At 42.8% G+C, this 23,840-nt stretch overlaps 1 protein-coding gene across 1 annotated transcript in view; it reads left to right on the forward strand.

Moving 5' to 3' along the window:
• LOC121880061 (endothelin-converting enzyme 2-like) overlaps nt 1-23,840 on the forward strand; it is a 113,959-nt gene that overhangs the window by 72,119 nt on the left and 18,000 nt on the right. Inside the window, exons 3-7 of the mRNA XM_042387068.1 lie at nt 4,701-4,852; nt 15,400-15,462; nt 21,805-22,008; nt 23,259-23,386; nt 23,585-23,688. Of these exons, the coding sequence (XP_042243002.1) occupies nt 4,701-4,852; nt 15,400-15,462; nt 21,805-22,008; nt 23,259-23,386; nt 23,585-23,688 (651 nt within the window). The remainder of the gene's footprint in view (nt 1-4,700; nt 4,853-15,399; nt 15,463-21,804; nt 22,009-23,258; nt 23,387-23,584; nt 23,689-23,840) is intronic.

Here is a 23,840-nt window from a genome sequence, read left to right on the forward strand (position 1 = left end):
AGAGAGAGAGAGAGAGAGAGAGAGAGAGAGAGAGAGAGAGAGAGTTGGAGTGTAAATAGCGCATGATGGGTGCTGGAGTGTGGCTGGATGCAAATTAATGTAAGGGCTTAGCATAATCTGGGTCGTATGTATCCCCGCCGTCGACCTCACCTCACGTGCAGGAGGCGGTCCCCCCTTATTGATGGTTATATCTGGGCTGCTGCGTCTGCCCTACGTCTACTGTGTGTTCTGATGTGTCCTAGTGTGTTCAGCTGTATCCTAGTGTGTTCTGGTGTATTATTCTGTGTCCTGGTATGTCTTAATGGGAGGGAGTAAGAGAGGACTCACGTAGAGGGGGGTGACTGAGACGTGGTTTTATGGGCTAATTCTTCACCTTTATGCTCCGTCAACCAGCGCCAACGCCTTACCATCCGTTAATGTATAGGTTTTTTTGTAATGGTCGTCTGGTAATGTAGATATATTGGTGTGTGTACGATCCCGACCCACGCTATTCATACAGCCAGACACAGACAGACAAACATTCATTCAGAGAGACAGGGAAAAAGACGGACACAGACATATAGACAGGCAGCGAGAGACAGACAGAAAGGCAGACAAAGACTCTCTCTCTCTCTCTCTCTCTCTCTCTCTCTCTCTCTCTCTCTCTCTCTCTCTCTCTCTCTCTCTACACCAGCTTATCTCACCTATTTTGGTGGATAAGGTTAGGTTAAGTTAGAGTTCGAACAGGTTAGCGTTAGGTATGCGTTAAATTAGGTTAATCCTCAGGTGAAATAAATTCGGGTGTTTACAGGTGAGACGATACTTTTGATGTGCTGTTATTATTGGTTTATTTAACTTTACCCTGACAACAAGGTGAAGATCTTTGGATTCTCGCCTCTCGCCACGCTCACTCCTGGACGGCTAAAGTTGGTGTTGGCTGGTAAAGAGTTTCAAACTGCTTCCTTCTTTAATGGAAACTTTTCGTCTAGGTAATTTATTCATAAACTTTTTCTAAACAAAACTTGGATCACCTGAAGATTCCCACCTGTAGTTTATTTTACCTGAAGATTACCCACCCTGACGCAAACCTAACTTATCCTAATCTAAGCCTACCTTCATCTAACCCATCTCAATCTAACCTGTGTTAACCTAACCTAACGCTACTGTAACCCAACCAAATCGAACGCTAGCTTAACCCAGGATAAACTTCGGGTGAAATAAACTGGGAATGTCTAAATTTCAGGTGAAATAAACTGGGAATGTCTAAACTTCAGGTGGTCATCAATTTCAGTCTTATATAAGTTTATTCTACCTCGGTGATAATAATGTTTCTACCTCGGTGATAATAATATTTCTACCTCGGTGATAATAATGTTTCTACCTCGGTGATAATAATATTTCTACCTCGGTGATAATAATGTTTCTACCTCGGTGATAATAATATTTCTACCTCGGTGATAATAATATTTCTACCTCGGTGATAATAATGTTTCTACCTCGGTGATAATAATATTTCTACCTCGGTGATAATAATGTTTCTACCTCGGTGATAATAATATTTCTACCTCGGTGATAATAATGTTTCTACCTCGGTGATAATAATATTTCTACCTCGGTGATAATAATATTTCTACCTCGGTGATAATAATGTTTCTACCTCGGTGATAATAATATTTCTACCTCGGTGATAATAATGTTTCTACCTCGGTGATAATAATGCTCCCTGTGTGTTATCTGACAGTATTATCACCGTGGCCAGTCAGTATGAAGGTTTCTCTGTGGTGACCTAACATTAGTGGGCGTCTCTCCTAAAACTTTCACTCAGGGTTCAAGGACTGGCGCCCATTAAATGCATAATACCGAACATTTCTCCGTCAGTGTTTGAGTAAGTCATTTACGGCCTTTCCAATGAGTGTTTATCAGTGTGATGTAATAGTGTACATACATGTAATACTGACCGGATGTGTATGAATGCCTTCGTACTGTATATATACCATCACAATATAATTATGTATACCTCCAGAGTGTAGGTAGAAAGTACAGTATCTTGTAGACTCTGAGCATTAAGACAACAGGGGACCTCCAGTAGCCCCTTGTAGGACTCCACGCGTGTCTATCGCCGCGCCACCGCTATTTATTTTCACCAATGTTTATCATCACCTATGTTTATCATCACCTATGTTTATCATCACCCATGTTTATCATCACCCATGTTTATCATCACCCATGTTTATTATCACCAGTGTTTATCATCACCAATGTTTATTATCACCAGTGTTTAGTATCACCAGTGTTTATCATCAATGTTTATTATCACCAGTGTTTAGTATCACCAGTGTTTATTTTGAGGAATGTTTATTATAAGGGATATTTATGATGAATGTTAATGAAAAACACAAAGAATGTTTATTATGACCTGTGTTTATGATGGGGAATGTTTATGAGAAGCACTGAGAGGAATGTTAATGAGAATAATGTTCCCCTCACCTCCCTTCCTCCTCTCATTCCTACCTCTCCTCAGACACACTTTCCTCCTCCTCTCCCCATCCTTTCCCCTCACCCAAACTTCCCCTTCCCCCTCTCATCCCCTCCCCCTTCCTCCCCTTACCCCCCTCCACTCCCCTCCACCCCTAACCTCCTACCCCTCCCTCCCTCCCCTCTGCACCCCTAACCTGCCTACCCTCCCTCCTCTCACACCCCCTAACCCCCTCCCTCCCCTCACCCCCTCACTATGACACCTAACTCAGAAGAAAAATAGATGGGGGGGTAAGTTTCGTCTCATGTGTTTCTGATCGATTGCGTCTGTTGTGATGGTCGCCGGATGGAGGTGCCTTATTGTTCCTCCTTCTCTTCCTCCTCTTTCTCTTCTCCTCCTCCTCCTCTTCTCCCTCCTCTTTCTCTTCTCACTCCTCCTCGGGCCCACCATGGCTACACCGCTCTAGGGATGATATATTTGTAGTCTGTACTTCCAATTCCCGGTGATTCAATGTACGACACACACACACACACACACACACACACACACACACACACACACACACACACAAGAACCATAATACAACGACTTACCGGTCAAATATCATGGTAGTATCATGATACATTAGGAACTATCCTATGTCCACTCATCCCCCACCACCACCACCCCCCACCTCCCTCCCCCCACCTCCCCTCCCCCACTCACCCCCCACCACCACCCCTTTTTCCTCACACACACACACACACGGGGGGGGCAGTAAGGTGATAAAAGTAAAGCTTGATGACCATTTCCCTCCTCCATACATCAGCCTTAGGGGTGAGGAGAGAAGAGGGAGGGGAGGGGAGAGGGAGGAAGCGAGGAATGGGGAGGGGAGGAAGAGAGGGGTTGAGATAGAAACGGGAAAATGAAGGACGGGGAAGGGGGAGGAGGAGAGATGGGAGGATAAGGGGAAGAAGGGAAGAGGAGGGGACAGAAGAGAGAGGGGAAGAAGGGAAGAGGAGGGGACAGAAGAGAGAGGGGAGGGGGGGGTTACAGCCTGGATACGCGAGGGTTTCCGCTGCACCACCACCTTACGCTTTAGTCCATGTGGAAGCCTCTAGTTAAGGATTCGGTCGGAGGTTTCCATATCGAGGCTACCATACCTAGATAACCCAAACTAGGCTTATTTATCGAGGCTTCCACACGCATCTCTACTGTGCTCTGGAAACCTTCACTGATACGAACGGAAACCTTTATCGAGAACCATTTGAATTTCTGTGGTAGTTTACTAATGTTGTTTATGACAGTATATACGGTATATGGCAGTACTGTATGTACGGTATATGGCAGTACTGTATATACGGTATATGGCAGTACTGTATATATGGTATATGGCAGTACTGTATATACGGTATATGGCAGTACTGTATGTACGGTATATGGCAGTACTGTATATACGGTATATGGCAGTACTGTATATACGGTATATGGCAGTACTGTATATACGGTATATGGCAGTACTGTATATACGGTATATGGCAGTACTGTATATATGGTATATGGCGGTACTGTATATGATATATGGCAGTACTGTATATACGATATGTGATTACTATTATATACGATATGGCAGTGCTGTATACGATGTGGCAGTACTGTATATACCGTCATATGGCGGTACTGTATATACGGTATGTAACGGTACTGTATATAAATATATGGCGGTACTGTATATGCGATATATGGCAGTACTGTATATGCAATATATGGCAGTACTGTATATACGACATAATAACGATACTATATATACGGTATATGGCAGTACTGTATATACGGTACTCTTAAACGTACTGTATATACGGTATATGGCAGTACTGTATATACGATATATAACGATACTGTATATGACCTGCTGGCAGTACTGTATATACCAAATATATATGAAACATATATACGGTATATGGCAGTACTGTATATACGGTATATGGCAGTACTGTATATATGGTATATAATATATTACGTTCTTAATGTTTGCAATGTCATTACCATAAATTAGAGATGGTTAAAACAGATATTTTGTATAAAACAATACTTGTGATATTTACCTAAGTTAACCCTTCGAGAAAGATGATTTAACCCTTTGAAGATTATAATTTAATCCTTTGAGGACGATGGTTTAACCCGCCAGGACTCAAAGGGTTAAAACAGAGGTATTTGTGGCTACATAAACCAGAGATGTGACTAATTTGGTGGTGACCTTCTACAGATGGCTGGACACTGATGAGGGAGACGTGGGACAGGAGGAGGTGGGAATTCGACGAGGTGTTGACTCGTCTCCACGCTGAGTACGGTGTCACCCCCTTCTTCCAGGTGACCGTAGTGCCCAACCCTCGCAGTCACGGCCACAACATTATCAAGGTGAGTGGGTGAATGTCTTTCTACCTGCCGTACCTTTACCTTAATGTTTACCTACTTTCTTGCCTTCATTCTTTCCTTGTTAATTATCTTCCTTCCTTCCTTCCTATACTTACCTAACACACCTTGTTGTTTACCTACTTTCCTTATCTACTTACCCACCTTACCTTGCTATGCCCCCTCTTATTTAACCTCTATCTTGGCGGTGTATGTGGGGGAGGGTGAGGGGCCTGTTACAGCTGCGGGAGGGGTGGGGTGGGGGGGGGGTGTTCTCTCAAAAGTTCCTAAGTTTAATATTTTTCTCTCAATCTGTCTGGCCGATTACAGTAGTCAGTCGTCCATCAGTGCGTAAACTTTTCTTATTCTCAACTTCTTCTTTCGACAAACTATTTGCTGAATATTGCTGGAACTTTTCATACATATTGCTTGGGTGGTTCTCCTTCCCTCCTCCTCCTCCTCCAGAAATTGTGTCTGTTGTCAGTGTGTATCGTCCATCCTAACCTAACCTAACCTTACCTAACCTTATTAATGGTTCTGATTTGCTGGAACAGAGAAGAGTTGGAGAGGGGAGGGGAGGGATCTAGTGTCAGTGTGCGCTGACGGTGTTGATCGCTGGTGGTTGGTCGTCCATCCGGCGGCGTCTGTGTATAAAATTCTTCACATTTTAAAGTTCGTCTCTCTCTCGTGAAGGTTGTCAGTAATATTTGTTGAGTAATTAGCCTCATTGCCTGTCTCCTAATATGGCTGACGGTAATAAGAGGAAAAATCCCTCGTATATAAAACTATTACCTCAACTTTTCCATCCTGACCAGATCCTTCATCTCACATAGGTACAGTTGTTGAAGAGAGAAAAAAAAAAAAAAACTTTAACCCATCTTATCTCACAAACTACTACCTCAATTTTAGTCCAAAGTTTGAAGGAATATTCTGTGAATGGCCTCGTTTTCAAATATGTCTGACGTCAGCATTTTTAGCCATGATGGACTTTATTTTTTTAACTTTCTGTTCCTCAGCTTGTGGGTGACTGAGCGCTTCTTTACCATAATCGCATTAATGTTTACTTATATCATAGTTTTAAGTTTATTAGACGGGTGAGTCCTTCATGTAAACAGACACACAGACCTTCATCCTCTGTGTCTCTGGGGCCCCGGAGACAGACAGACGGACACAGAGACAGACAGATCGATAGACAGAAAGACAGACAGATATATAGATAGATAGACACAGAGACAGACAGATAGACACAGAGAGACAGACATAGACAGAGACATAGACACAGACAGACATAGACACAGACAGAGACATAGACAAAGACAGACAGACACAGAGACAGGCAGGCAGGCAGACACAGAGACAGACAAAGACACATAGACAGATAGACAGACATAGACAGAGAGAGCGTAGCATTGTTGGGGACAGAAGACAATGTTTTATTGAACCACCCAAACCTCATTTCTAAAGACATTTCACAATCATGGAGACAAAAGGAACGAAAATCCTCCCTTGTCATGAATTCTGCCCAAGAGCCCATTTACCGGGAGGTGGGGGTGAGGGGGTGATGTTTTGGAGGTGAGGGGGGTGATGTTTTAGAGGTGAGGGGGAGGTGAGGGGTGAAGGGATGATGTTTGGGTGAGAGTGCAAGTGAGGGAGGTGATGTTTTAGAAGGTGAGGGGAGGTGAGGGGGTGAAGGGATGAAGTGTTTTGGAGGTGGGGGAGGTGATGTTTTTAGAGGTGAGGGGATGAGGTGGGAGGTGATGTTTTGGAGGTGAGGGGGGTGAAGGGATGATGTTTTGGAGGTGAGGGGGTGATGTTTAGAAGGTGGAGGGGGTGATGTTTTGGTTAGGTTATGTGATGTTTTGCAGGTAGGGTGATGATGTTGTAGACGGTGAGAAGATGATAAAAAATTCAGACGATGTTGACAGAGAGGTAAGTGTGAGAGACACCCTGCAGCAGTCCTCCTCACTGGCCGAGCTCCGGGGTAGGATATTGCTGTGTATGGCTCCTGGGCATGATAATACCCTTTCATGGCTCTAAGGCAGGATATTAAGACCTGTGGCTTGAAAACCTCCCTCTTAGTCCTTATGCTCCGGGGCAGGATATTGCCCGTCCATGGCTCCGGGGCAGGATATTGGCGGCAGGAGGTAGTGATCCTTTCTCAATCCTCTCCTCCCCCTCTTGTCCATCCCGTTCTTTCTATCATATTGTGGTGCAGGATATTGGGACACTCGGGAGCCACCGGGCGAGTTTCTTCACGTAATGAAATAGTGGGTAGGGGGGCGGGGGTGTAGGTAGGCCTTTATCGTTGAGCTGGTCTGTGTTGATCGTCTCTCTAATTCATAATATATTTTGTTGTTGTCTGTGTGTCAATTTAAGTCCGTTTTCTATGATTATTTCTTTATTAATTTATGCCCGTTTTCTATGATTACTTGTTTATTAATTTATGTCCGTATTCTATGATTTCTTGTTTATTAATTTATGCCCGTTTTTTATAATTATTTGTTTATTCATTTAAGTCCATTTTCCTATATACCTCATTTACGACTGTACTGTTTTTTATACTTGGGTAATGTGATACACCTTTTCTTAATACACGCATACACACAATTGTATAAGTATAAAATACCCTATATATTTTTATACATTATAAATTATATATTACATGGACTATAAATCATGTGTGCTGGTGTAATCTGGAATATGTGTCTGTGTGTGTGTGTGTGTGTTGACGAGAAATGTTTTAATGTTTAGTGATGTTTGTTTCTAATACACGCTAAACATTTATCTACACTAGTGATCACTGGATTAAAACATATTGGTGTTAATTAAGGATAGATATATTCTTGGTATTATAGTCAAGAGTTTTAATAATTTCACCTATAACTCGTGTCTATAATTTGTTGAGTCCTAATAACATCTTCATATTATTTATTTTTTTCATTTATTTACAAGTTTGAGGTGTAAATAGTAAATATAATACATACAGTACAATTTATAAACATCCGTCAGTTTTTTTCAGGAGTTCGTGGATTGACAGAGGGTTGACAGTACAGTAGTTTAATGCTTGTGTAAAGATGTCTGTCAATTGTGGTGTCCCTCAAAATCATTCACTAGTCCTCCGTCTTCTTCTGCTAGTAATCCTTCCGTCCACTGGAGAGAGGCGGTGGAACTTTTCACTGACATAAGGAAGGAGGGAGGTAGTCGAATGCGATCTCCTCCTCCTCCCCCCCCGGTCACCAGTGTTTAGAAGGGCGGGAAATGGATTATTGGAGATGATCAAATGACTCTTTTTTTTTTCTTGACTCTCGTAAATCACCAGTGAGTAGAATTATATAAGAAGGAGAATAATGTCATGTTTTACAGAGGTGATGTTGAACAGTGTAAGGGAAGGAAGGAAGGAGGAGGGAAGGAAGGAAGTAAGGAGGAGGAGGGAGGGAAGGAGGGTTAATTATCATCACTAAATGACTTCGCGGAATGTTTTAAGTTATTTCGTGTACGTAACTGTCAAGCCCAGCGCCTTAGTGTCCTTAGCCTCCGTATATATAGGTCGTCCACCTCTCCCTCCCGTGTCCTTGGGGTCCGTGGCTTCTCTTTCACGTGAAAACAGTACATCAAGAGACGTAAAGGAGATTGTTTTCTATACACCTGTTTCTCTTTGTCCTCGTCTTCAGGTGGACGCTTATAACCCGCGTCTAGTGTCACCTGAGGTTTGGTTAGATTAGGTAAGGTTAGTTAAAGGTAGGCTAGGCTAGGTCAGGTTAAACAAGGTTACGTCAGGTTAAGTCAAGTTAGACAAGGTTGTATCAAGTTAAGCTAGGATATATCAGGTTAGGTTTGGTTAAAAATCAGACATAGTTTAGGCAAGGTCAAAGGCGATGAGTGACCCATGATGACCCAGAACGTCTTGAGAGAGGAGGAGGAAGTCATCTGTGCCGTACAACTACCCTCCTCCTCCCCCTTCCTCTCCCTTCCCCTCAACAACTTAGGATGATAATAGATTGCTTGGGGAAATTCGCTGACGGCCACAGAACACAGAAAAATGTCGGGTCACATTTTTGTCCGGTGGAGGGAAGGAAGGGGGGTAGAGAAGGGGAAGGGAGGGGAAGGAAGAAAGGGGGGAGGGGAGGGAAGGAAGGATGGGTAAATTTTCTCCATTGCACCGAGCTCCTGTTATACTGACTTACGAGTCCGTGTGATTATCTTAGTGAGCGTTTCCTCTCTCTCTCTCTCTCTCTCTCTCTCTCTCTCTCTCTCTCTCTCTTTGACGAGTAATTGAAGAGAAATGAGGAGTAATGTAGAGAAAATGAGGATAAATGAGGAGTAATTGATCCTGACAGAAGGAGAGTCAATAGTGAGGGACTCTTCATTGTTAACTCGGGTCGTCTGCGTAACTCGGGTCGTCTGCGTAACTCGGGTCGTCTGCGTAACTCGGGTCGTCTGCGTAACTCGGGTCGTCTGCGCGTAACTCAGGTCGTCTGCGCCAACTCCGGATCGTCTGCGCCAGCTCGGAGTCGTCTGCGCGTAACTTTCGGGTCGTCTGCGTAACTCCGGGTCGTCTGCGTAACTCGGATCGTCGTAACTCCGGGTCGTCTCTGCGTAGCTTCCCGGGTCGTCTGCGTAACTCGGATCGTCTGCGCAACTCGGGTCGTCTCTGCGCGCCGCTCAGGTCGTCTGCGTAACTCGGGTCGTCTGCGTAACTCGGATCGTGTGCGTAACTCGGGTCGTCTGCATAACTCGGGTAGTCTGCGTAACTTTAATCGTCTGCATAAAAATGGAATAATTTCTTCATGCTTCGATAAATATATTATATTTCCGGCCGGTCATCATCAAGGGAGGAAGAGCAGGTGAGGTGAGGGAGGTGGTGGTGGTGAGGTGAGGGAGGTGGTGGTGGTGAGGTGAGGGAGGTGGTGGTGGTGAGGTCAGGTGGTGGTAATCTTCTTCCTCCTCCTCCTCCTCCCCTCCCCTCCTCCTCCTCCTCCTCCTCCTCCTCCTCCTCCTCCTCTCCTCCTCCTCCTCTTCCTCTTCCTCCTCCTCTTCACTCTTCCTCCTCCTCCTTCTCGCAAAGGGGGCCTTTGAACCACACAGTCAGGGGAGGTGTTAAGGGAAGAGGTGAAGGGGAGTAAAGAGAGGAGAAAGAGAAAATTATATAAAGTGAGAAGAGAAAAGCTAGGAAGGGAATAGAGAGAGAGAGAGAGAGAGAGAGAGAGAGAGCAGGAGGAAGATGGAGAGAAGGAGAAAGGTAATGATAAAGGGAAGAGAGAGTGAGGGGAGGAGGAGAGAGAGAGATAAAGGGAGATTAGAGGAGAGGCAGAGGAAGCGGAGGGAGGAAATAGTTTGGGAAGGAATGAGTGAGGCAGAAGATGAGAGGGAGAGATGAGAGTGAGGAGATGAAGTGAGAGGGAAGAATGAGAGGGAGGAGAGTGAAAGGGAGAGATGAGAGAGGGTGAGAGGAAGAATGAGAGGGAGAGATGAGAGAGAGTGAGAGGGAGAGAGTGAGAGGAAGAATGAGAGGGAGAGATGAGAGAGTGGGAGGAAGAATGAGAGGGAGAGATGAGAGAGTGAGAGGAAGAATGAGAGGAAGAGTAAGGCAGTAGCGTGTTGATAGTGCGCCAGTGTGAATAATTGAGGCGAGCCACGAGCACCAGGTACCATGCTGCTCCCCGCCCTCTGCCACTCCCCGACCCCTCCCCGCCACTCCCCTACCCCCTCCCCGCCTGTCTACCCCTTCCGCCTGTCCCAAAAGATTATAAGACAAATGGTCCCCTGGCCAGTAGTACCCCAGGAGTGTGTATCTACGGTAGCCGGCCATGGCCCATCCATCTACGGTAGCCGGCCATGGCCCATCCATCTACTGCAGTGGCCCTTCTGCTGGTGCCTGTTAGCCCCTCACCACCATCATCACTACCACCACCACTATCATCACTCATCATTAACACCAAACATTCATCATCATCATCATCATCATCATCATCATCATCATCACTACCACCGCCACTATCATCATCACTCATCATTATCATCAAACATTCACCACCACCACCACCATCATCATCATATCATAAACATGCACCATCACATCAACATCATCATCATCATCATCATCATCATCATCATCACCACCACCCTCACTACCACCACCACTATCATCATCACTCATCATTATCATCAAACATTCACCACCACCATCATCATCATTATCATCAAACATTCACCATCATCATCATCATCATCATCATCATCATCATCACCACCACCATCACCACCACCACTATCATCATGCTCCATCATTAACAAACATTCACCCATCATCATCATCATTATCATCAAGCATTCACCATCATCATCATCATCATCACCACCACCACCACCACCACCACCACCACCACCACCACCACCACCACCACCATCATCATCATCATTATCATCAAGCATTCACCATCATCATCATCATCATCATCATCATCATCATCACCACCACCACCACCACTATCATCATCACTCATCATTAACACCAACATTCACCACCACCACCATCACTACCACCACCACTATCATCATCACTCATCATTATCATAAACATTCGACCACCATCATCATCATCATTATCATCATTCACCACACACCACCACCATCATCATCATCATCATCATCATTCATCATTATCATCAAACATTCCACCACCACCATCATCATCATCATTTATCATCATCATCAAACATTCACCACCACCACCATCATCATTCATCATTATCATCAAACATTCACCACCATCACCACCGCCACCACCTTCACCGCCACCACCACCTGCATATTCATCACCACCACCATCATCATCATTCATCATCCATTCACCACACCATCATCACCATCAATCATCATTCATCATTATCATCAAACATTCACCACCACCACCATCACCACCATCATCATTCATCATTATCATCAAACATTCACCACCACCACCACCACCATCATCATCATTCATTATCATCAAACATTCACCACCACCTCCACCACCATCATCATCATTCATTATCATCAAACATTCACCACCACCTCCACCACCATCATCATCATTCATCATTATCATCAAACATTCACCACCACCACCATCACCACCGCCACCACCTTCACCGCCACCACCACCTGCATCATTCACCACCTTCACCATCATTCACCACCACCACCTGCTGTACTTAACCTCTGAAGGCTAGTCACTATAATTAGTCCTGCAGAAGAACTTAATTTACTTCGTTAGTCTTAATACCTCATGAGAGAGAGAGAGAGAGATAGAGAGATAGAGAGATAGATAGAGAGAGAGAGAGAGAGAGAGCACACAAAACAGAGGTGCCAGTTAAAGTTGTTCTCCTTTAAGACCCTTAAGTCAGTTGGACATTAAAGGTGAACCACGTCTCTTTAAAGTAATGAGAGTGGTGTAATAAAGGTGTAAATAGCCGTACAGTAAGTCTGTTCACCGTGAGGAGGGAGGGTGGACGCCGGCACACCGCTCGCTGCCGGGTGAACAACGTCTTGATGACACCTGACGTAAGCCCTCCTGAGGCCTGGCAACACTACCCCCAGACCTTACGTGGGTTAGGGACAGCTGCTGTGTGGAGCCAGACCTGATGCTGCTGTGTTACTGCTTAGGCCATACCTGCTTCTGCTAACAGGGGGGCAGATACTCAGCAAGTCCGGAGTATTGTGGACTAGACCTCTGCTGTTGCTGTAACGTCAACAGACAGAGACAGCAGCAGGCAGGTAGACAGGAACTCTAGACTCTCAGAAGCAGTAACAGCAGCAAGGCCGACCGCTACTGTCACTGCAATAGCGCAGGTAGACAGCAGGTAGACAGGCAGGCAGGCACTCAGCAGGCTCACGCACCCAGGAGAGAGTCGAGACCGTGAATGAGAAGGGCCGCTAAAGGGGATGTTCCAGGCCTGAGCTGCCTCAGCCATGTGTGGTGGAGGACCGCTTGATGAGGCGAGGTATTGATGCACTAATGACATGCTTGGCGTGGCAGTAGTGAAGATTATTAATATTTACTCTCATATGTACAATATACTGTATCGTGATATGTAGCACAAGTTTCTTATTGATTACGTAACCCTTGATAAAGCTGCATGTCGTGCTGGAGTTTAAAGGTGAGGAGGTCACACGCCAAGATGTTGCTCTATATTTACAACTTGTGGCGCTGCGTCTGTAGCCATAACGTCACGTCACGCCAGTTAACCAATGGCCTTCCGCGGAGCACTGTGACGTCACGGCAATAAACAAACCCGCATTCGATGCATCATAACATAGTTACTTGTGGTAATGACTTGTTATATGTAATCTGAAATGACAATTTATGTATACACAATTGATTACATTAAAACATACCACAAATTGGTAATAAATTCCACCAACGCCGTTAAATAAGAATACTTACACTTTATCTTTAGATTAAAACCTAAACCAAATTTTGTCTCAACGTTATTAATGATGCTGAGTGACGAAAGATATCTGGCGTCGTTCACATGCCCGTGTGTGTGTGTGTGTGTGTGTGTGTGTGTGTGTGTGTGTGTTCGTTCATTCATCTATTTTTTGTTTCTATGTCTGTCTGTCTCTGGATACATGTCCATTTAACTCAATAACTCGTTTATTTTAAGTACAGTCGTGTGTGAGCCAACGTGACCCCTCAAAAGTGAACAGGTCTTGTAAAACGGCCACGTCACGTTAACACAAGAAAAACATTATGACTACACCCCCACACATCAGTACACCACGCCCCCACACATCAGTACACCACGCCCCACACAGCAGTACACCACGCCCCACACAGCAGTACACCACGCCCCCACACAGCAGTACACCACGCCCCCACACAGTACACCACACACAGTACACCACGCCCCACACAGCAGTACACCACGCCCCCCACAGCAGTACACCACGCCCCACACATACACCACGCCCCACACATCAGTACACACCACAGTACCACGCCCCACACATCAGTACACCACGCCCCCACACATCAGTACACCACGCCCCACACACAGCACACAGGCACACCACGCCCCCACACAGCAGGACACCACGCCCCACACAGCAGGACACCACGCCCCCACACAGCAGCACACCACACAGCAGGACACCACGCAGTACACCACGCCCCCACACATCAGTACACCACGCCCCCACACATCAGTACACCACGCCCCCACACATCAGTACACCACGCCCCCACACATCAGTACACCACGCCCCACACATCAGTACACCACGCACAGCAGTACACCACACACAGGTACACCACGCCCCACACAGCAGCACACCACGCCCCCACACATCAGTACACCACGCCCCACACAGCAGGACACCACGCCCCCACACATCAGTACACCACGCCCCACACATCAGTACACCACGCCCCCACACAGCAGGACACCACGCCCCCACACACACACCACGCCCCACACATCAGCACACCACGCCCCCACACATCAGTACACCACGCCCCCACATCAGTACACCACGCCCCACACAGCAGCACACCACGCCCCCACACAGCAGTACACCACGCCCCCACACATCAGCACACCACGCCCCACACAGCAGTACACCACGCCCCCCACACATCAGTACACCACGCCCCACACACACACACGCCCCACACATCAGTACACCACGCCCCCACACATCAGTACACCACGCCCCCACACATCAGTACACCACGCCCCACACATCAGTACACCACGCCCCACACACATCAGTACACCACGCCCCCACACTGCCCGAGGATGGTGTAGACAGGAGGACTGAGAGACAGATCCTGAGAGACTGTCGTAAATGTGTCGACGTCACCACTAGCGGAGGCGAATAAGTGGAGGATTTATGCCCACCAATCACAGGCCAGTATCGGCAGCTGACTAAGCAAGGAGGTGTATTATTGGTGGATATTTTTGTGACTGTTCAGCTCTCATTCACACACACACACAGGGAGGGAGGGAGGTAATGAAGGGGGAGAGGGATGGTGTAAAGATGAGGGAGGGAGAGAGAGGGGCAAGAGGGTCGGCCACAACACCTCTCCGTCAGTAGCTCTGGGTCGACGCGGGGCTCTTGATTGTATTAGTGGCGCCCCTCCACCTGATCCTTCGGCAGCGTCGCCTTTGGGTTGGCTCACGCCCTCCTCCACACCTGTCGTCGTCCTCCACACCTGTAATTAATCATTCAATCAGCTAAACGCCTCTTGATTTAAATTAAAGATAAGATAATGTTATTTTTGTCTCCTTCCTAACCTCACCTGACCTAACTTAACCTCCCTGTGGTCTGGGGATAATCACGAGATAATACACACAGATAGTGTGTGTGTGTGTGTGTGTGTGTGTGTGTGTGTGTGTGTGTGTGTGTGTGTGTGTCCATTACTTATGCTTATTATCTTTTACTAATATATATTCATCGCCGTTGTTATCACACACACACACACACACACACACACACACTGTACTGTAGGTTTCTGATGTGGTATAGCACTGTGTTAACCCCCACGTTTTCTCTGTGTCTCCCTACAGTTGTTACCGTCGGGGTTCTCTATGCCTCACCGCAGCTACTACGACCGTATGCCAAACAATGAGGTAAGGAAGACTGAACTGCGCAGTGTCAAATATTCTTATACTCGCGCAGGTGGCATATGTACAGTATATGTTTATTTGTATTAAGATGAGTGAAGAATGAGGATTGAAGGTTAGGATGTCCTTATCTCCTCAAGGATGGAATTTGATTAACTTAAGAACAGTGGAGTGAAGAATACATTTAAAAGCTGTAGTTAGATCGTCAATTGATATATTTTAGTATCGGTAAAGTTTTTATATTTTTATATTTGTGAATTTCAATGGGAGTAGTGTAATCCTTCGTGGGTTTGGCGTTCGGTTCATGTGAATAAATAAAAAACACAGGTTCACAAGAAGGCGTCGGGTCCCTGTGAACAAATAAAACAGAATCAAGTTTTCATCCCCCACGACGCGTTGAAGTTCCTAAGTAAAAAAAAAAAAAATCGCCTTTAGTCGATCTGAGAACCACTTAATTTGGCTTAATTTACCAACGACTAAAATATGTTGGCCAAAACGAAATAAAAATTGCCTGGAAAATTACCTTATATAATTAGAGACGTTCACTCAATACTTAGTCAGCGGCCGATACACTCATTTACCATTTAGTCAACATCCATGGGCTGAGTACCACGGCTAACTCACATTACGTTATCTTGATATAAATATACTGTCTGGTGATATCATTGAGAAGAATATAAGGTGATATTATCGTTCCAGCTAATTTTAGGATTTTAGGTTAGGTTAAAATTATGTTTTTCTGATGGTTTTTGATGTGTTTTAAATAACTTCTAAATAGGTGGATGACCGAAACTACAATTTTACCGAATATAAAAACACTTTGCAATGATCAGATTTTATTTCGACTGATTTATATTTTTCTATTTATTGCGAATAAAAAATATGACCCTGCATTATCGTGTGCTGGAATATATTAGTCAATTTTCAATGATGCTTATGTTACAGTAGTTCTTAATGGTGATTAGAGAGAAACAAATGAGTAGTAATTATCAGGTATGTTTTACTAATGAAAGGTTAATTAATTACCTGCGTGAGATAATCAGGTTAATAAATACGTTAATTGGATTAACTGAGAAGCCATGTGTGTGTGTGTGTGTGTGTGTGTGTGTGTGTGTGTGTGTGTGTGTGTGTGTACAACGCGCGTAATTAAGTACTCACAAGCATCAATAGTTATTTAATTATTTATTTGAACAGTTCCTAATTTATTGGCACGATAATTCAACGGTAATTAACACAAGAGGGTAATTAGTGTATGTCATGGGTTACGTTAGGCCTACCCACGGAACCCAACTCCAGTGTTTGTTTTACGGGAGATAAGACACCAGGCGAGCCGTGACTCTGTGATCACTATTCCATTAGTGGGTGTGTGAGCCAGGCAGGGAAGGGGGGGGTGAGACAGTGTTGTATTGTTCATCGTGTCTCACGCCCCTAAAACCACATTTTAGCCAGTAGGCCTAGTGAACCTAAGTGGTTAATGAAGTCACCTTACCAGTTCTCCTGCGCGACACCCTCTACAATGACTGTCAGTGACGCAAGACTATAAGTGTGCCGACCCAGGGTTTGTTATTCCCCATGGAAAGAAAGATCACGTGTGGGAAGCCTGGTTGTGACGAGAGCGATCCAGGCTGGCGGTAAATGCATCACTTGAAGAATTAAGGCTCTGTTAAGTCATACCATAGTAGAATAACCAATTGTGCGTCCCCAAGTTGAAAATTCCCTCTTTACAAGATTAATTTTATTACGGCCTGAATGTGAGTGACTCGTACAGTATATCCATGCAAATTGTAAATCATCGTATGAAAGCTTGCCAAATAAATGTAAGTGCAATTGTCTGCCCGTATCTGTGATCCTATCTTATTATTACTAAAGGTAATGACTGATTGGTTTTGGAAAAGTATAACCAATAACTTATATGGATGTTGGAAATTAATAGAATTCATTAAATCATCATTTATCAAGTCTAAATCACATGAAATGTCGAGTGGTGGAGTGAATTTCTACGTAGATACACCATGATCTCCTGTAAGTAACCAGTGTGAATGTATCGAACTCTACTGTAAGAAATATAAGAAACACTTATTCGTATATATAATCCACACACACACACCACAATTAACAAAAAGTCTACGGACTCCGCCACCCGAGTTTCATTTACTCATTTTGTCATATTTCATCAAAATGTATATACTGCCTCGTGTATATTATTTCTCAATAGAATAGTAAACAAAAAGAATATTTTACCTGAAGCTTATCCTAAAATTTTAGTTCTAGTAGAAGGGAATGCAGACAGGCCAAGAAAGATGAGTTAGAGAGGAGATTAATGATGATGATAGGAAGCATAATTAAAGGGAAATGTACAGAAAGATTAAACAAATGAAACCAGAAAAATAAATAAACGGGGCGGGACTATTAAAGGCAAGGACAATAAGATCCTGTTTGAGGCATAACTAAAAGAAAGACGGGCATTGTAAATGTTCTCAGGCTGTTTTTATCAATACCTTGGCCCTCCTATCAACAACTTTGCCCATTAATATTTATGTTATTATTTGTGGGAGTCAACACTAGAGTGAGGAGACTATTTCTTGCTATATTAAGTGTGAAGCGATACCCTGTATATTCATCAATTATTGGCTTTTTTTGTAATTCGATGTGTGATGTTAAAGCTGAGGTTATGTTTGTTTGGCTGTGTACTGTATTATAATACTCTAGTTTACACGCTCTCTAATGGTTCTGTTTCATATAATCATTATTAGTTTACAGCTGTTGTCTTTGGAGGTGTGTGTAAGGCTGGATGTAATAGTCCACCTGTTATCTGCCTTCTCGACCAGTTTCTGTGGTGGCTGTTGTTGATCATTTTCTGTGACGGTCCTCACCCAGTTGCTGGAAATACGTCTGTCGCTGAGGATGACCGGGAGAAGATGGGGCCTCTCAGCTCTCCCAGCTCCATCGACTACTAAAATTCATGTTTCATAACAATATTTTGCAGCTGAAGAGTGACTTTCTTGTACCACCACCACTGTCGCAAAGCATCCCTTATACCGCGGTAGATGTATCACTAACATGGAGGAATTGTGCCTTTGGTGATAAAAAATATGATATTTGGCACACACTTTACAGCAAGTCCTAAGGAATAGGATTAGTCACAGGGCTATTGTAAGTCTGTGTCAGCCATTTGTGTAACCATTTTATGTAACAATAACATCAGTACGACAATATATCGAAAATGCAAGTCACTTTGTTATAATCAAGCGTAAAAGGCATTTGATATAATTTAAATAATACACATCTATTAGTTGCTATCTTTAAAAAGGTAAAATATCAATTAACAATATACCTTCCTTCAGTTTAAATAAGACCAAGTTTACGAACACTGTCAACAGCAAATGTGTCCACGAGTTTACCATCAGTGTTTATTTCCAAGTCCTTGTGTACATTAATGAGATCCAGGAAGTCGCTCAGCAGACATGGTTGACCTTAAGTAAGTTTTGAGTTTTCAGAGTAAAGACTGATTGTTGGCAGCTGGGATGGGGATTATAACACTGATGCGGAGTAGAGGCCAAGTGTCTGATCTTTTACACGACTGTTGCCATAACTTATACTGTATGTTTACCTGATCCTTATACTGTATATCAAGAAGAGGCTGTAATGCAGTAGGTGGTTCACACACACACACACACACACACACACACACACACTGGAATGAGGATATATCTATTGTACATTATGTTGGTCACGTCTTCTCTACATGTCAACTATAACATGACACAGAACGTAATGACACTCCTTACTAGATGAAGGGAGTAGTCTCAGGGTGTAGCTCCTCGTGATAATCAATACAGACCATCAGTGAGTTACACATATATACCATCTTTAGTTTTAACAATGGCTGCTGTTTAAAAGTTGAGGAACAAGGTCAAGGAATTGTATAAGCTCACTGTGAATATGATGTTGGCTGTGTCCATGTGTGAAGGTTGTGGTCCACTGCTGTTCTGGTGATGATACAATATGAGTCAACACACTGTGGCCACCAGCATCAGGTAAGTACAGTAGTGTAGACGTTCAGGGATTGCGGGCGGTGAGGCCAGAGTTGGTCCTGACCTTCCCTTTATAAGTAAATGGAGGTCGGGAAAAAAAAAGAGTAGCTGGAAAATCTACTGGACTAGTCTTCCGAAGGTTGTGCTAACCTGTCGGGAACTTCTGCACTGCGAGTGAAGAAATAGTTGCAGAGAGTAATATACAGTAGAAGGTGACGCTTCAATGTACAGATCTCTGTCGTGGTATTGGCATCCCTAACACTTTTTTTGAGGGGTGGTGTGGCCCTACAGCCAAATACAGTATATTTATTAGGACATACAGTATATTTCATTGTGCCAAATTAAATATTTGTATCACCAGTCAACTCACTTCCAGTATACATCAGGTATTTCATATGTTTATTCCTTAACTTATATCACAAATTATAGCGATCGACTGTAACTTGGGTAGAGGGGGAAATTTATATTCTAGCTTACTGTTTTTGTTATTTGGGTAACTAAGCTATTCTGAAACCTGAGATCTAATGAGTTTCTTCTCACCTCCCAGTAATCATGTTTTGTTCAGTCACCCTAGGAGTGTTACACTATAATTTTCATTTTTCATTTATGATTTTCAATACTGTAGGTTTTTATTTTTTAATTGTAAAATTTTATTTTTTAGATCATGTATTTTTGTTTTTACCGTCAAATATCATCCTATGTGATTCTCGTCATTTATCCTGTGTTAATGTATTTTGTGTCAGGACCATTACATTTACTTCCATGATGTTACTTCTTGTTTGACAGACATTATGTTAAACAGTTCCACAGTGTAGCTCACCTTATAGTATCAATGAGTGTTTTTTTCAACGATAATGATTTGTTTTCTGTTTACATCACTTACACAGTGTTGTGTAATATCTCCGTTAGCTGAACAATTGGTACAGAGCACTTCCGGGAATTGGATAGTTCTTGGTAACAAGACGACTCTCAAACCCTGAAAAAATATTTCCCATCCCCAGAATTATTTCCAGGTACCAGAAAATTTTTCTTGAAATTTCTGGAAAATGAATTGATTTTCATCTTTCAAATCCGGAAAACAAAATCTCCCCATCCCCAGAATTTCTGGGTACCGTGAAAAATTTATTGGAATTTTCCAGAAAATCGTTTCCTAACCTGGAATTTTCCGGAAAATTCTGAGCAAATTTCAGTTCTGGCTATCAGAGAGTTCTGGTTAAGAGGGATTTTGGCTAACAGAGATATTACTACAGTACATACTGTAGTGTTCATGCTGGCAACTTGGCTGCTCTAAACCCTCCCCCAACTCTCAGCCCTCTCATACTGTACAGAGATACCACCTTCTAACAGATTTCTCTCTCCATATAATCCGTTAGATGAGAGTTATGCTTGTAACGTGATATAACGGACTATCTTCTCTATATAGTTCATTAAATAGAGGTTTTGCTGTATGTTGTGTTGTGTCTTGTGGTTGTGATTCTCTAAAGATTACCTCAGTATGTTTTTTTCTATTCTTTTACTGTACATGTTTAAGAAAGGGTGATAACTTGTGAAAATATACCAGAGAGTCACCAGGAGAGCGAAATATAGTGGACTGTCTGTGATGTATTTCCTGGCCTCAATTGTCTCTTCTGCTGTGAGGCCAGAATTCTCTTTTTTTTTCAGTGCAATTTGTATTATGTTACATTGTCCGCTGAGTTTTATTTCAGGATTCTGTTCACTGATCTTTAGAATAATTTTCCACTTATGATTAACGATGTGAAAGTTAAATTTTTCCAGCCTATTTATATATTTTTTGCCAATACCTCCACTGTAATTTCTTTCTGTTGTATCCGACTGCACTCGTATTATTTTGCATGTCAATCCGTTGTTTTGAGGCAGCGATTATTCTGCTTGTCTACACAGTCCTCAGCATGAGTTGATTTTTTACTGAGTTTTAAGTCCCGTGAAATATTGTAGTCACAATGTTAAGATTTGTTGCATTAGGATTATTTGTTGATTATTTACGTAGTTCAGCTTCATATTATCATATTTAAAATTATATTGCTTGTTCAGACTAAAATTTTTTTATTTATGTAGCCTTGTAAAGTTAATCTAATAAAAGCATCTAAAATTTTGGCTCAAATTTTATTCTTGTTTTATCTCTGCTTGATGTTCTAACCAAATTTAAAAGTCCATCATTATGCTAATCATACCATGTTTAGTTTTCCTTTATCAATCAAATAAATCCTTTTTGGCTTCACTACATATTTTGTTACTTTATACAAGAATCAGTCCTCAAAATCCCTCAATTAATTATCTTTCTGTTCCTCCACAGGTCGAGCAGACGTATAAACAGTACATTAAGGATACAGTGAAGCTCTTTGAAGCCAGTGGACCGGACGCTCTCGAGTTTGCTGCACATCTGTACCACTACGAGGGCCGCATTGCTGAGATCACTCCTCCAGAGACCATCCTGAGGGACCCACAGGCTTCCAATAACCTCATATCCATCGGTGAACTTTCTCAGATTGCTCGAAGTGTAAGTACCGGGTATACAGCACAGTACTGTACCTATCTGTACTTGTAAAATTATTATTAACTTGGATTATTATTATTATTTTATAATTTTCTCTACTTAAAAGCTTACTAGCCATTCGGTTAGTTGGTGTATCCAGTGTTAGCTAGTACAGGAGGAAACCAGAATAGTACGGGACCATATCCAGGGGAAAACTGAGATGTTTGGTAGTGAGGGTCATGCTGGATAACACTCTTCTCATGTGTGTTCTAGCCAAGTGGAACTCGAACCCTTGACACGCTGGTGAGAGATTTGTGTGTTACCTCCAAAACATTTATTTCTTGATCATACAGTACTTAGTTAGTTAAGTGATGAATTCCTTAGAAAATGTCAGGACTTGGGTTAGAAATGGCTGTAAAAATAATAAAGGAAAATTAGGTAAGCCAAAGAGTAGAAACTTATATGTATTAGTAAAATTGTCAAGGGATAGATAGATAGATAGATGGATGGATGGATAGATAGATAGATAGATAGATAGATAGATAGATAGATAGAAGGAGGTATGAAACAATGAATCTTACAGTGGGTCCCTCACTCACTAGTCCCCATGACAACCATCAGATTACAGATTTGAAGCATTGATTTGACTGTGTAAGGTGGTGTTTATTATGTGTACAGGGGATCCCCGACTTACAAATGTCCAACTTAAGAACATTTTTGTGAGTTATTAAATTGTTTAAATTCGATTTTTTACTTGTTTGAAAAATTGAAACCAATGAAATGAAAACATAATATTAACAGAAGTAAATATTAAAGGTAATACTTTATAATTAATTTTTTTCTGGCCGTTTGCCTGAATTTTCGTGAGATTGCTGCTCAAAAAATTTGCTCGTCTGTTTGGGAGGGCTTTGTCTCTCTCTCTCTCTCTCTCTCTCTCTCTCTCTCTCTCTCTCCACACACACACACACACACACACACACACACACACACACATACCTCCTATGCCTATGGTTCAAGGTAAGTGATTCGAGAGTGTGTAAAAGGACTTAGGCTATGATATAGTGCATATAGGGTATGTGTTCTGACTTGGTACATTTCCGACTTAAGAACATTCTCAGGAACGGAACCTGTTTGTAACCCAGGGACCTCCTGTATGTATGTACTGTATGTGTGTGTGTGTGTATATGGTATTTTTTTGCATATACGTCTGTTCACTCATGCCTATGTGTGTTCATATACTATTTGCATATTAATATATAATTTCATTTTGACAGGTGCCTTGGCTTGCTCTCCTGCGCCAAATGTTCCCAAACAGTAAACTGGATCACAGAACAGATGTATTGGTCGTGTCACGGGAGTACTTCAGTGATGTCTCCGAACTCATCTCCACAACTGACAGAAAGTACAGCACCTTGAATCTTTTATTAATTTTTGATAATTGTTGAAGGGCAGAGACAAATTATAAAAGACCTTTAATTCACATGCAGCAATAAAAATGTTTTTTAATTGAAACTCTTAACTATGTTTCTCATCTCAGAAATGTTACTTTAAAAAGATTGTAATTTTTTTATATTGCATTCAGTTTTTTCTTCTCTTTAAGTCTGCTGAACAACTACCTGGTCTTCAGCTTTGTGGCAGCGTATATACCGTACTTGTCATCTGAAAATACACGAGTTTTGGACCTTTACCGCAAGGATTTTACAGGTACAGTCAAATATGTTTGTGAGGGATGAGTTTTGTAACACTCAGTACTTTGTAACACATGATCTTTCAGAAGGCAAAGATTATTACTTAGTCTTAAAACTGTGGCAATTATGGGAAAATCATTTGCAGATTTGTAAAATTAAGTAATAGTG

The sequence above is a fragment of the Homarus americanus genome, unplaced genomic scaffold, assembly GCF_018991925.1.
Source record: "Homarus americanus isolate GMGI-L3 unplaced genomic scaffold, GMGI_Hamer_2.0 scaffold30108, whole genome shotgun sequence".
Taxonomy (NCBI): domain Eukaryota; kingdom Metazoa; phylum Arthropoda; class Malacostraca; order Decapoda; family Nephropidae; genus Homarus; species Homarus americanus.